Consider the following 13,008-nt stretch of genomic DNA (forward strand, 5'->3'; position numbering starts at 1 on the left):
TTTGTGCATTTACAAAATACCTACAATATACACAAAAACTTAAATGCACTTGAAATAAATACCCAAGCAATAACTACTTTAAACAATTGACAGAACAAATCCTTCAACAATGAATTCCTACATTGTTTGTCCTACACTTGCCTGCAGAATCCATAACTTTCATGCAGTGTATTCTTTCAGTAATACTGGATAACAGTCTGGGCGTGTATGTCACAGTATATTAAACTATGATTCCTAAGAAAAATAGCTTTTGGTTCTACATCAGACTTCCTGATTGTCCATACATAAATCAGTAAATAGATAAATATGGATTACAAAAATTCATACAAATTTTAGATTGTAATACATGTGATTACTATTACATGAATCACTATGTTGTGTCACTTGGCTGGCTCCCATCTGATTTGCTGGGTGAAGACTGTGACATGCTGGCCTAGCTGCTGACCCCCTCTGACCCTGAGCCTAGCTCCGTTGGCATTCGTTCTTGCTGCAGGTGGCCTGACGTTCGATGCGCCATGTGCCCTCCTCATACGTGCAGTAGCAAATCGTACAGTCGTCCACCTTCACCTCCCGACCAGCTGGTATCACAGAGTTGTCTGCAAAGCAGTTTGGCCCTAGAAACAAGATGTTCAGAGAGAGAGAGAGAGAGAGAGAGAGAGAGAGAGAGAGAGAGAGATAGTGAGAGTGGAGCCATGTTAAGTGAGTTACCAGCCTTACTGTCTATAACAATCTGTGTGCTCAGTGTCTCGCACTCTACAAGTCAGTGGAGGTCCTATAAATACTGTTCTTTCAAGTAGCATTTCTGACTCTCAAGTGTGAGCTGAAAATATGCCACAGTAAAGAGCTCTGTGGAATTCCACAAGGGTCTCAGAAATTATAACAAAAATCATAAAAGATGATAACCAAAAGCCCATAAAAAGATGCATTCATGGGTTATCTGCTGATATTGTTTATATGTGGATCAGGACTTTCCATTCTAAGGCTCATTGATGTGGATCACTCAATGACACTGATACGTCCTCACATAGCATAGCACATACAAGAATTACTACAGAGTCAGAGCCCAGAACTGAATTAGAGGCAAAAAATGCTGTGCGGTGCAGTCAGGAGGGAAACCCACCAGATACACTCAGCTCCTTTGCTTGTATTTAGCCCCAGAAAATGTGTGTGCTATGGATGTACAGGGGAGCCCTTCTCAGTGTCTGCTACTATACTGCCTGTATTCCTTTATCCATGTCTTCAATTAGAAATGGATGTGTTTTTATATCACTTACACAAAGAGCAGAAATAGTGATATTTTAAGAATTGCAAATTGCATGTATGTCAAAATAAGACTGGGAGCATGACCAAGCCCACCCCTCCAACCACAGGGAACACACATTTTGCCAAATGTTGGATTTACTGTGCTTGTTTTGATTGTTCAACTTCTCTTCAGATGGGTAGAGCACTGTTAGAAAATGTTAGTGTGCTGTTGTAACAGTCACCTTGGAGACCCAGCACCCTGACCAAGGCAAGGCTCTCAGGTCTACTGTGTGAATCCCTATGAAAAAGTGAGATTCACACCCATTTAGAAGGGAAAAAAGAAACAGACATGAGTCTGCAGACTCTGAAACAGTCACAGAACACAGATGTGGCCCATCAACCTGAGAGCAACAGTGTTGTTCCAACAAACCGGACTTGTCATTCACTGCAGAAATCCAACCTCTATTTACTAGTGACTACTGTGAGTACCAGAAAATCTCATTAGACCATGCAAAAGAAATCTATGTCATGAGGGAGGTAGTGGAACATAATGTTTTAGCACAATGGTGATTATACTGAAGGCAGGGGAATTACTGCTATTGTGAATGGACCTTAAGAGGTTCAGCTCCATTTTTTGGTTGGATGATTATCCAATGCATCTAGATTACAAATCACAACCATGTATTCATGTAAGGGCCACAAGCATGTGCACTGAAGATGATAAGCCCCTTAGGCTGCACCAGTCCACAGTAATACCCTTAGGGTTTCACAATGTCATGATTTTTCAGTATCTTGTGAACACTGTAAATATGGGAAGAATTCATTGTGTTGTATTGGTATCATGATTAGTACCACTACAAAGAAGCATCCAGGCCCTAGAAAAAATCAAGAAGGTTGGATTTACAGTCAACTTGCAAAATTATGATTTGTTGAAAGAGGAGGTCCAGTACCTGAAATAGTAGCTGGGAAGTAGCTGCATCACTCCACAGCTACACAAGATAGAGACAATCAGGGAGAATCATTGGCACTCAGTTCCTATTCTTTATTTTGTCATTAAAGCGACTTTTTAGCAGGCACAACAAGGCCAGCTCAGTAGAGCCATCTGGGTCCTACGACTACGGGTTGCTACCATAGGTTGCTACGTATGCTATGTTCCGGTAGAGAAGTGAGGAGACCGAGGCACACAGGCAGATGTAACTTTTAATGATTGCAAAAAGATGGCATCATCAAAAATGAGAAAAGTTGACAGTGAAAACTGAGTCTTCTGGGCTGACTGGACAGAAAAGTATGCATTTATTCTTTCTGCAACAATCTCTATGAAGCCGGTGTGCCTCATTTGCTCAGAGCCTGTTGCAGTTGTCAAAAGTGGAAATATTAACGGCATTATGTAGCTAGACATAGGCACTTCGAAGAAACTTACCCGCAGCAGGTAAGGACGTGGAAAATAAATGAGCTCAAAGCCCAGTATGAGCGATCTACACGGATCCTCTCTCATTCCCTCACAGCACAACAGTGAGCATACGAGTGTTTGCTGTGAATACAGTGGATTTTAGGAAAACATAAAAAGCCCTTTATAGATGAGGAAATAGTAAAGGAATGGATGGAGGCTGTCTGAAACACTTCTAGATGGAAAAGAAAGACATGAACTAAGAGAAAAAATTAAACAAATCCCCCTTTCAGGCACAACAACCACAAGAAGAGCTGAAATATTAGCACAGGATGTACAGTCACAGCTTGATGCTGCTATTCAGAGTGCACCTTGCATAGCTTTAGCAGTTGATGAATCAACTGATATTAGTGACTGATATTAATGCCCAGCTTTTGGTTTACATCAGGTTTTACCACGCAGAGAGGAAAGATTTCAGTGAGGACATCTTAGGTGTCACAGCACTTACAACACACACCATAGGGGAAGACATGTACTTGGCCATAAAAGAAATGTTAACACAGAGAGGGATCAGCCTGAAAGATGTTGTGTCCATCACCACTGACGGAGCTCCCTCCATGATAGGAAAAGAAAAAGGTGCAGTGACTCGAATGAGAGGACAACTCAGACCTCTCCTCATATCACTGTATTATCCATCAGTCTGTTCTGTGCTCTACTCTTTCAGAAGAGTATGCAGAGGTTATGAATACAGTGATGAAACTTATCAGCTTTCTCAGGGCATCCTCATCCCATCAACATCACCTGCTTCAAGAATTCCTGACAGAAGCTGATGCAAATTCAAATGACCTACTGCTGCACTGCAACGTTAGATTGCTGAACAAAGGCAGGGTGCTAGCATGCTTTTGGGCAATTAGAAATGAAATGAAAATGTTCTTGGCACAACAGAAGAATCATAAGGCCAGACAGTTTGCTCAGTTTGTGGAAGATGAGAGAAAAATTGATATTATGGCCTTCCTGGTTGACATGACATCACACCTAAATGACGTAACTTAAAATTACAGGGCAAGAGGAACTCTGTGTGTGATTTGGTGGCAGCTGTCCAGTCTTTCCAGAGGAAGTTGGACATTTTTAAAGTGGATCTCCAAGAGGACTGTAACCATTTTCCAGCAATGAAACAAATTCAGGGTGAGAGAGCTGTTTCCTCTCATGTTGAGTTCATACAAAAACTGATTGGAAACTTCAGCGATCGCTTTGACATCTTCAGCCTTGGAGACCATGTTTGGCTCCACATACAGCTGTAAATCAGCGTTCTCAACAGTAAACATTATTAAAACTAAACTACCGTTCAAGAATGAGCAATGGACATTTACATGCCTGTTTGAGAATTGCACTGACCCCATTCCTCCCAAGGTTCAAAATACTAGCAGGAAAGGCTAAAGCCAATTTCTCCCACTGACTTAGGGAAGTAGAGACAATGCATGTGAATGAACATATGAATGTGATTTGTGATATGTGATTTCTTTTTTAAGCTAAGAAGTTTGTGCTTCCATCTTTAAGTGATTGTTGTTATGCTCAGTTCAGCCTAAAAGAGCACTTCATTTAGTTTTCCTTTGAGGATGTTATATTTTCATGGACTGAAAGGAATGTATTTGAAATACATATTTAGAGATGAAGGGTTTATTGCACTTTGTTTTTCATTCATCATATGTTTGTCCTTATGTTTGCACTGTATTTTTGCCTGTTTGAGTTTATGAATGATTTTGTATCTTTACCAAAGCAACCTGGAGGACAGAAGAGAGCAGTGTTCAAAATCAGATGCATTTTATTAAGGATTAGTTATGTCATACCAAAAACATGTTACTGCAAAACTGAGAACATTTTATACTTTGTTCAATAAAAATGTTAACTAAACTGATTTCTTTAGTCTGGCAAAAAGCATGAGCCCATATTTGTAGGTATCTAATTGCTCGGACCTCAGCAGGGGAGGAGGGTTGACTTACTGGACCTGTTGTAATTTTAGTTGAATACCCCTGACATAGATCATAGGAGATCCCAGTGACCCTACTAATTGTAATGCTAACCCATTGCCTTTGATATCATCAGGGTAGTGGTATTGCAGAATTAAAACCTCCATTACCAGGTAAAATAACAGTTTATATGCTAGAACAATCCATCTTTTATACCAAGCCATGGTGATGGACTTCCATTCAGTATCATAAAGTGAAAATAACTGAACTAACTAACTCCAGCACTCAGCACTTTGTTCAGGTTTTTCTGTCTTGCTAACACTGTATGTGGTCATTGCACTGTGTGCTGTACTTGTTTATATGTTTATGTGAGAGCTGTTGGAAAAATAATTCTGTTGAACTTGATCAGGGACAGCCCACAACCACACATGAAGAAGCAAATTATATCTTTTCATGGTCTAGTGGGATTTTTAACCACTCATCTAAATTCCTTCAGTTCCAACAGATTTTTTAGTTTTCACTTGTGAACAGCATTCTTGAGTTTAAACCACAAAGGACTGAGTTATAGGAATTGCAATTGTTCTGGCCTAGTCCAGAATGATTATTTTGTTTTTGCTATAGACATCAGTGCCTATTTAGATCATTTCCAAGATAATGTTTTAAAACCTGGGCCTCTTAGCAGACAGATCAGATTTTTTAGCCAAACATGTCCTGGTATATGTGTGAATACATCTTTACCTTATACCTGCATGGACGCTGGTACTGGGATGCATTAACAAACTGCAGAGATAACAAATCTGTGTTTCATAGAGGGGATCACATTCACCAATGTGTTTCACCTTTTTTGTGGCAAACATTCCACTGATGAGTCTGTCCACACAATTCAATTTTTGAAGAATCTAAATACCAGACAACATCCCAAGTGTCATTAGTCAAATCTGCTGATTTTACATTGTAGTTCCTGGTGACACTTCTGTGTTTCAGCCATGAACTTCAGATTCATGTAACTGACATCCAAACGTAGGTTGAAGCTGGATTAATTAGGAGGATTCTGTTTGTAGATACCTATGAGGTGTGAATAATTATAATCCCTGTGAGTAAACACATGATGTGTTTTTGCTTTCATGTGTTTTTTATGCTTGTGTGATTTCCTTTGCCTTGTTTATACAGGTATTTCAAAAACCATTATAACAACAAATGTTTATAAATGTCTATAAATGTCGCCTAGTCCACCAATAATGTAAATGGTCTGCTGATCTTACAGAAAACTACATGGATGTTCATCTGCAACTCAGCTTTCATTTTTCTTTTTTTCTAGTTGGCTACAAACTGTTGACCCACTTAGCCTAATTATGTTATTAACTACATGTAAGTAGTTTGTTTGCTTTTTAGTGAGCAAATAGTTTTTCAGCAGTTTATAATAATTTAATATTTCATCTGATGTAAAATCAGCTTCTTTCCTCTACAGTATATGCTGTAAGTGCATGCTTATAATTAGAGAAAAAAAACATTGTGTCTTGATAGCAGTCCATAAAGTACATTGAAATGTATTTATTTAGGTTACAAGATACAGGAAAACACAACCAAATAAAAGGCTCAAGTAATGGCATATACTATGAAATATACACTGATGAGCCAAGACATTATGACCACTCACAGGTGAACCAAATAAAGTTGATCATCTCCAAACAAGGGCACATGTCAAGGTCTGGGTAGATTAGATAAGCGAACAATCAGTTCTCGTAGTCAACGTGTTGGATGCAGGAGAAATGACCTGAGTGCCTTTGACAAGGGCCAAATTGTTATGGCCAGATGACTGGGTCAGAGCATCTCTGAAATGGCAAGGTTTGTGGGGTACTACCAGTCAGCAGTGGTGAGTACCTACCGGCAGTGGTCCGAGGAGGGACAAACCACAAACTGGCGACAAGGTGTTGGGCACCCAAGGCTCATCGATGCGTGAGGGCAACAAAGGATATCCCATCTACTCCGAACTGACAGAAGGTCTACTGTGGCACAAGTCACAGAAAATTTTAATGATGGTTATGAGAGGAATGTGTCACAACACGCAGTGCATCGCACCCTGCTGCGTATGGGGCTGTGTAGCCGCAGACTGGTCAGAGTGCCCATGATGACCCCTATCCACCGTCAAAAGTGCCTACAATGGGAACACGAGCATTGGAACTGGACCTTGGAGCAGTGGAAGAAGGTCACCTAGTCCGATAAGTCCCATTTTCTTTTAGATCATGTGGATGGCCGTGTACGTGTGTGCCGTTTACCTGGGGAATTGATGGCACCAGGATGCACTGTGGGAAGATGACAAGCCGATGGAGGGAGTGTGATGCTCTGGACAATGTTCTGCAGGGAAACTCTAGGTCCAGCCATTCATGTGGACGTCAATTTGACACGTGCCACCTACCAAAACATCATTGCAGACCAGGCACACCCCTTCATGGCAATGGTATCCCCTGATGGCAGTGGCCTCTTTCAGCAGGATAATGCGCCCTGCCACACTGCACCCATTGTTGGGGAATGGCTTGAGGAACATGATGAAGTGTTCAAGGTGTTGCCCTGGCCTCCAAATTCTCAGATATCAATCCAATTGAGCATCTGTGGGATGTGTTGGAACGACAAGTCAAATCCACGGCGGCTCCACCTCGCAACTTACAGGACTTGAATGATCTGCTGCTAATGTTTTGGTGCCAGATACCACAGGACACCTTCAGCGGTCTTGTAGCGTCCATACCTCGGCGGGTCGGCGCTGTGTTGACAGCACACGGAGGACCAACAGCATACTAGGCAGATGGTCATAATGTTTTGGCTCATCAGTGTATACAGTAATACTAACTGGGTAAAATAAAAATAAAGCTTTGTATTTAATTTATACATTTTTATATTCAATTTTTTAAATCCAAAAATAAAATCATTTTTGCCTGATTTAGCTAATGGGAGTTTTTTTGCTGATCTCTAAATTCCTCCCACTGTTTACTCTACTTCCAGATATGACCACCAGGAGGGGATATTTAAATTTTAAACATTAAAAGGACAACACAAAGTTGTAAGGTTGGGCAAAGGTGAAAAATATTATCTTTTGTTATATACTCATTATATCATATCTTTTTATTTTAATTAATTTTAAATTGTAAAATGCTAAAAAGAATAAACATTAAAACAGTATTATTACCATATAACACATACATACACAGACACACACCGCATTCAACTTATTTTATTGGACATAATATTTAGATGTTAATGTTGGCATATTTCTGAGAATGTGTAATATTACACAGAAGTGAAAAAATGAACCTGCCATGGTCAGAGAAGTCAGCCACACCCAAAGATCGACCCCCTGGGAGTGATTATCAGATAAATATTATCACAAAAAAGCAATTTAATTTGCACAATGGAAATCAATTCATATGGTATGGCAATGATGTCAGTGAAAAGCACATTAGGGTGATTGTAACTACTCTGTTTCATTTATTTGTTGTGGGTTAGCACTAGCCAGCTTTAATCATAGGACATCCTATTATTATACACACTAATTTACAATGCTGCTACAGTAAAGTTACATCTACAAAGAATCAAAGACCACATTCTTATGTTTTCATTCTGCGATAATATGCTGTTTTTTGCTGAAATAGCCATGGCACTATATAGTAACTTTCTGAATGTGCTCATGGTCCTCTTTCGAGGACCATTCGATTAATAAGTTTTCATCTTGCTCAAGGTGAAATCAATCCATATATTCCTCCTTCTAATCAGCAACAAATGCTGTGTTAGTTTTCAAATAAGTACCGTAATAGTAGGGGTTTAGCTATACCACAAAAAACACCTCAAAAGGCCTTAACAACCAACAGACACCAGATCATCTTGTGGTTGTTTTGGTTTAAGACACCCTGTCCTATTCTCATGAAAATTCTGTTGTTAGCAGTATGCAATGATAAATTGTTCTTTCCAATTCAAACAGGAAATATCTCAAGTGATTACTCTTTCTCTCAACATTAGTTCCTCAGGCACTAGTGCTTGGCCTCCTCTTCACCATAGCATAGAGGAGTTTCCCTTATGTCTCTGTGGTGTGGGCTACAGCACTGTCAATCCATCTCACCCCCTCAATAAATGAATTACTACAAGGGACAATCCCACCCCACAAGTCTCCCCTCCTCTGCCGGCTGCCACCAAAAGCTAAATACCAACTTTACTCCCTATCCAAATTCAACCCCAGGTCAGTACAGGGGTTGTAAACTACACTGCAGTTGTAAACCTTTGAGGACCTTGCATATAAAAAAATTATGTTAACAATTATGTTAACCATTGTTAATGGTTGCCACCTGAAGCACAAGGGGATTTCTTTCATTTTTTTACTCTGTACTACTGTTTGAAGTCCTTTTTATGGTTTTCTGTCTGCTCAATAGTAAATTTTTTATATTATTCTTTATTATATATAACTACAAGAACACACTGGTCACATCTCAAGCAATGTTGTTCTTCCTTTCAAGTTATATCACCCCCTATAGTATATGTGATTCTTTAAAATGCACTCCTTTAAGAGCTTGATTGACTGCTCAAAGATGGAACTTTTAGGCCATAAACCACACAATTTTGCATGGCTGGCTCTGTATCTGCCAATCCACTTGCTATAGTTGTTAATGAGACTGCCAATCCAAGTGGGATGACTTTCAAAACAGAATAACATCCCTTATCAGCCACTCAGAACTCTCTGCTTCTCATGTCAAAAGCTTGCGTTAGCTGGTTCATGCTTGTAGTCAAAATTAACAATTCTGAAGCGTCTTTAAAATGAAAATGTGTGGCAAATGTTTAATTATGATTGCCAAGCCAGATACTGATAAGATAATGCCGGAAACATGGGCAGATTCTGATGGGAAATGTCTGTGCTTATATATGTTTAGTTGACGCAAAACTGCAACGTTTGTATTTTGAAGTAATCGGATGGCCAGGTCATTGTCACTAAGAGAGTTCCTATTTGCATATTACTACTGGCATTTAATTCAAATTTTTGAGTTCACCTGAAGCTGAAAATGTGGTACCATTACCAATTGTTACTTGTAACCCAAATCAGAACTACTACAATATTAAAACTGTGTTAGAATTAAGTCATTTTGAAATATTGTAATCAGAAGTGGGTCATTTGATTCAAGACTAGGTCCAATAAATGCAAACATGATGCATGCTGACTTTGAACTGTGGCCAACAGTAAATCTCGAGACAATGTTTGAGAAACACAGCCATGTGACGCTGGGAGGAGTGGGGCAGGAGCACAGAGGACTGTTCCTGCAGTTTTTATTGGCTGCTGAAGGTCCTTTATGCTGTTTCCTGCAGGCTTTGGGGCCTGAGGCATCAGTGGCCTCATGGGCATGCTGGCTGTATGCTGTGCTCTTTGCTGCACCTGCCTATTTAGCCATTAAGCAGAACAACCCGCCACCCCCCGCTCATGATTGGGCTATCTTTGTTTGATAATGAAGTAGTTTGTTGTATTATTCTCTATTGTTTTCATTAACTCCAGAGTTGAGAATGTAAACAGCTGCAGGAGGTTATGTTTTTGTCCACTCACTTTCCAACACAATTTATGCAAAAATTTTGTTACAGTTTAAATTTTATACTACAGACCAGGTGAAACTGTCACCAGTCCAGACACCTGTGGATTTTCATCTGATACCTGGAAACAGAGTTGGCCAGTTTTCACTTCTTGACTTCATAATGATTGTTATTTATATATTTATTGAAGGATATGTTGGGGGTTATACATGGTGAAAATACAGTAAGGCAGTAAGCATTTTCCTTCATGTTTTCAGAAATTTATCAACATCAATAACAACAAAAACCAACAATCCCCTTACCATCAGGCCCCCTCCCGCCCGCCTCTCGAGAGAAAAAAAAAATGAAAAAAAAAAATGGAGGAAGGCCAGCATGAGAAGGAAAATCAAATTCTGACAGTCAACATGGTGCACAAGACTAAGTCAGGAAAAGAAGAGAAAGGCCTCAAGGGCTAGGGGTGTCACAGTGGGCATGGTTTTTCTCACTGGCTGCTGCCCATTTGTCCAGCAGAGGTTGCCATGTTTTTTGGAAGAATCTATCTTTGTTGGTAATCTTATGGCGGAGTCTTTCCATATGCAGTACATTACCTAACTCCCTAAGCCACTGCTGGAATAGGGGGCTAGCCTCTGATTTCAACTGTTGCAAAATGAGGCGCCTTGCCAACAGAGTACAGAGGGAAATGGCTCGCCCTTCATAGTTTGTAATGTTGGGATCAAACACCACTGAACCAAAGATGGCATAGAGTGGGTCAGGTGTAATAGTTTTATGGAAGGCCTTTGAAATGTAGTCAAATATAAGAGACCAGAAAAGAGTTATTTTAGAACAAGACCAAAAGTGATAAGTAAGAGTTCCTGTTGTTGTTTACATTTATCACATAAAGGAGAAATGTTGGGGTATATGCCATGGAGCATTTAGAGTAATGGAGTCTGTGAACTACTTTAAATTGTAGTAGGGAATGTCTGGAGTTTATAGAGCTGCTGTGAATTCTATCAATTTGAATTCTATCAAGAATTCCCTCCCAAACCGTTACTGAAATTTCCATGTTAATTTCCTGCTCCCAATTATTTTTCAATTTGTCAGTGGGTGCCGCTTCATGAGCTAATAAGATACCATATAGAGAAGAGACTATGCCTCTACTTCCTCGTACGAGGCGTCGAAGACTGTCCAGTATTTTGTGTTTAGGCATACGTTCGTAATGTGGTATATGAGTCCTGATGTAATTCCTAATCTGGAGGAACCTGAAAAAGTGTGTTGACGGTAAGTCATATATCTGTTGTAGGTGTTTAAATGACATTAGGTTCCCCTCCAGGTACAGGTCCTTTACAAAGACAATATTTTTGGCTTTCCACTTGGAAAAGGCTGGATCCATCAATGCAGGGGAAAAAGCATGGTTGTGACAAATTGGACTGTCTATGTAGACTTTAGGCAAATCGAAAAAAGATTGAATTTGTTTCCAAATTCTTAAGGAGTGAAGTATAATAGGATTATTTATATAAGGGGGTGTCTTTATTTTTGCCGGGTTATTAAGAAGTGCTGGGAGGGAGGTGGCGCCACATGTAGTTATTTCTATCTGAAGCCATGAGGGTACGCCTCCTTGATTATGGGCTGTCAGCAAACCATTACGCCATTACAGTAGTGCATTCAGATTGGCAGCCCAATAATACAGCTTAAAGTGCGGTAAACCAAAGTCTCCTTTTACCTTACACTTCCGCAGGTGTTTTTTGGATATCCTGGCTAATTTATTGTTCCATATAAAGGAAGATATGATAGAGTCCAACTTTTTAAAATAATAGAAGGGGATAAAGACAGGGATATTTTGGAAGATGTATAGGAATCTAGGAAGGACAACCATTTTTATGGCGTTGATGCATCCCACCATAGAAATGGGCAGCGTGTTCCAGAATTGAATATTCTGTTTCAACTGTTGTATTTTGGACTCCCAGTTTCTGTCGAGGAGTTTCCCATGCTCCTTTGTCACAATGATACCCAAGGTTTTGAATTGGTCTCTTGGAATTTTTAATAGGAGTTGTGTGTAGAAAGTTTAAGCCCACTTTGTCTGATATGGGCATCAGTTCACTCTTTCCCCAATTGATCTTATAACCAGAAAAACTACCAAAAGTATCAATTAGCTGTAACAATGTTGGGACGGATGATTTGGGGTGTGATAAGAATATTGTCATGTCGTCTGCAAATAGGGATATCTTATTCTCTACACTGTGAATTTTGATTGGGGCAATTCCCTGGCTCAACCTAATTTGGCTGGCTAGAGCCTCAATAGCAAGATTAAATAGGTAAGGTGAACAAGAGCATCCCTGACGAACACCCCTGTAAAGATGAAATGGTTGTGAAATGTCACCATTAGTAAGAATTGAAGCTTGAGGGTGAGCATAAATAATTTCAATCCATTTCAATTCTAGACCAAAGGCAAAATATTTCAGGGTAGTCAACATGTACCTCCATTCGATGGAATCAAAAGCCTTTTCGGCATCTAATGCAATTACCACAGACTCCTCCTTTTGTTTCTGATATATGATGTTGAAGAGACATCGTAGGTTGAAATATATATGTCTGCCTGGGACAAAGCCAGTCTGGTCAGGGTTAATTATACTGGCTATGTATTTACAGAGTCTGTTAGCCAACACTTTGCTGAGTATTTTTGTTTCCATCTGGAGGAGAGATATTGGACGATATGATGACATTTCCAAAGGATCCCTATCTTTTTTAAGGATCAGAGCAATGTTTGCTTTGTAAAGTGAGGGGGGTAGTTCTGACGTTTCTTTGGAATAGGCAAACATGCACAAAAGAAGAGGGGCAAGGCTGAATGAGTATCTCTTATAGAGTTCAATGGTGAACTCA

At 39.8% G+C, this 13,008-nt stretch overlaps 1 protein-coding gene across 1 annotated transcript in view; it reads right to left on the bottom strand.

The window, feature by feature from the left end:
* Positions 1-204: 204 nt before the first annotated feature.
* vwc2 (von Willebrand factor C domain containing 2) overlaps positions 205-13,008 on the bottom strand; it is a 44,294-nt gene continuing 31,490 nt past the window's right edge. Inside the window, exon 4 of the mRNA XM_036539663.1 lies at positions 205-614. Within this exon, the coding sequence (XP_036395556.1) occupies positions 463-614 (152 nt within the window). The 3' untranslated portion in view covers positions 205-462. The remainder of the gene's footprint in view (positions 615-13,008) is intronic.

This window comes from Megalops cyprinoides, chromosome 10, assembly GCF_013368585.1.
Source record: "Megalops cyprinoides isolate fMegCyp1 chromosome 10, fMegCyp1.pri, whole genome shotgun sequence".
In the NCBI taxonomy this organism is placed as follows: domain Eukaryota; kingdom Metazoa; phylum Chordata; class Actinopteri; order Elopiformes; family Megalopidae; genus Megalops; species Megalops cyprinoides.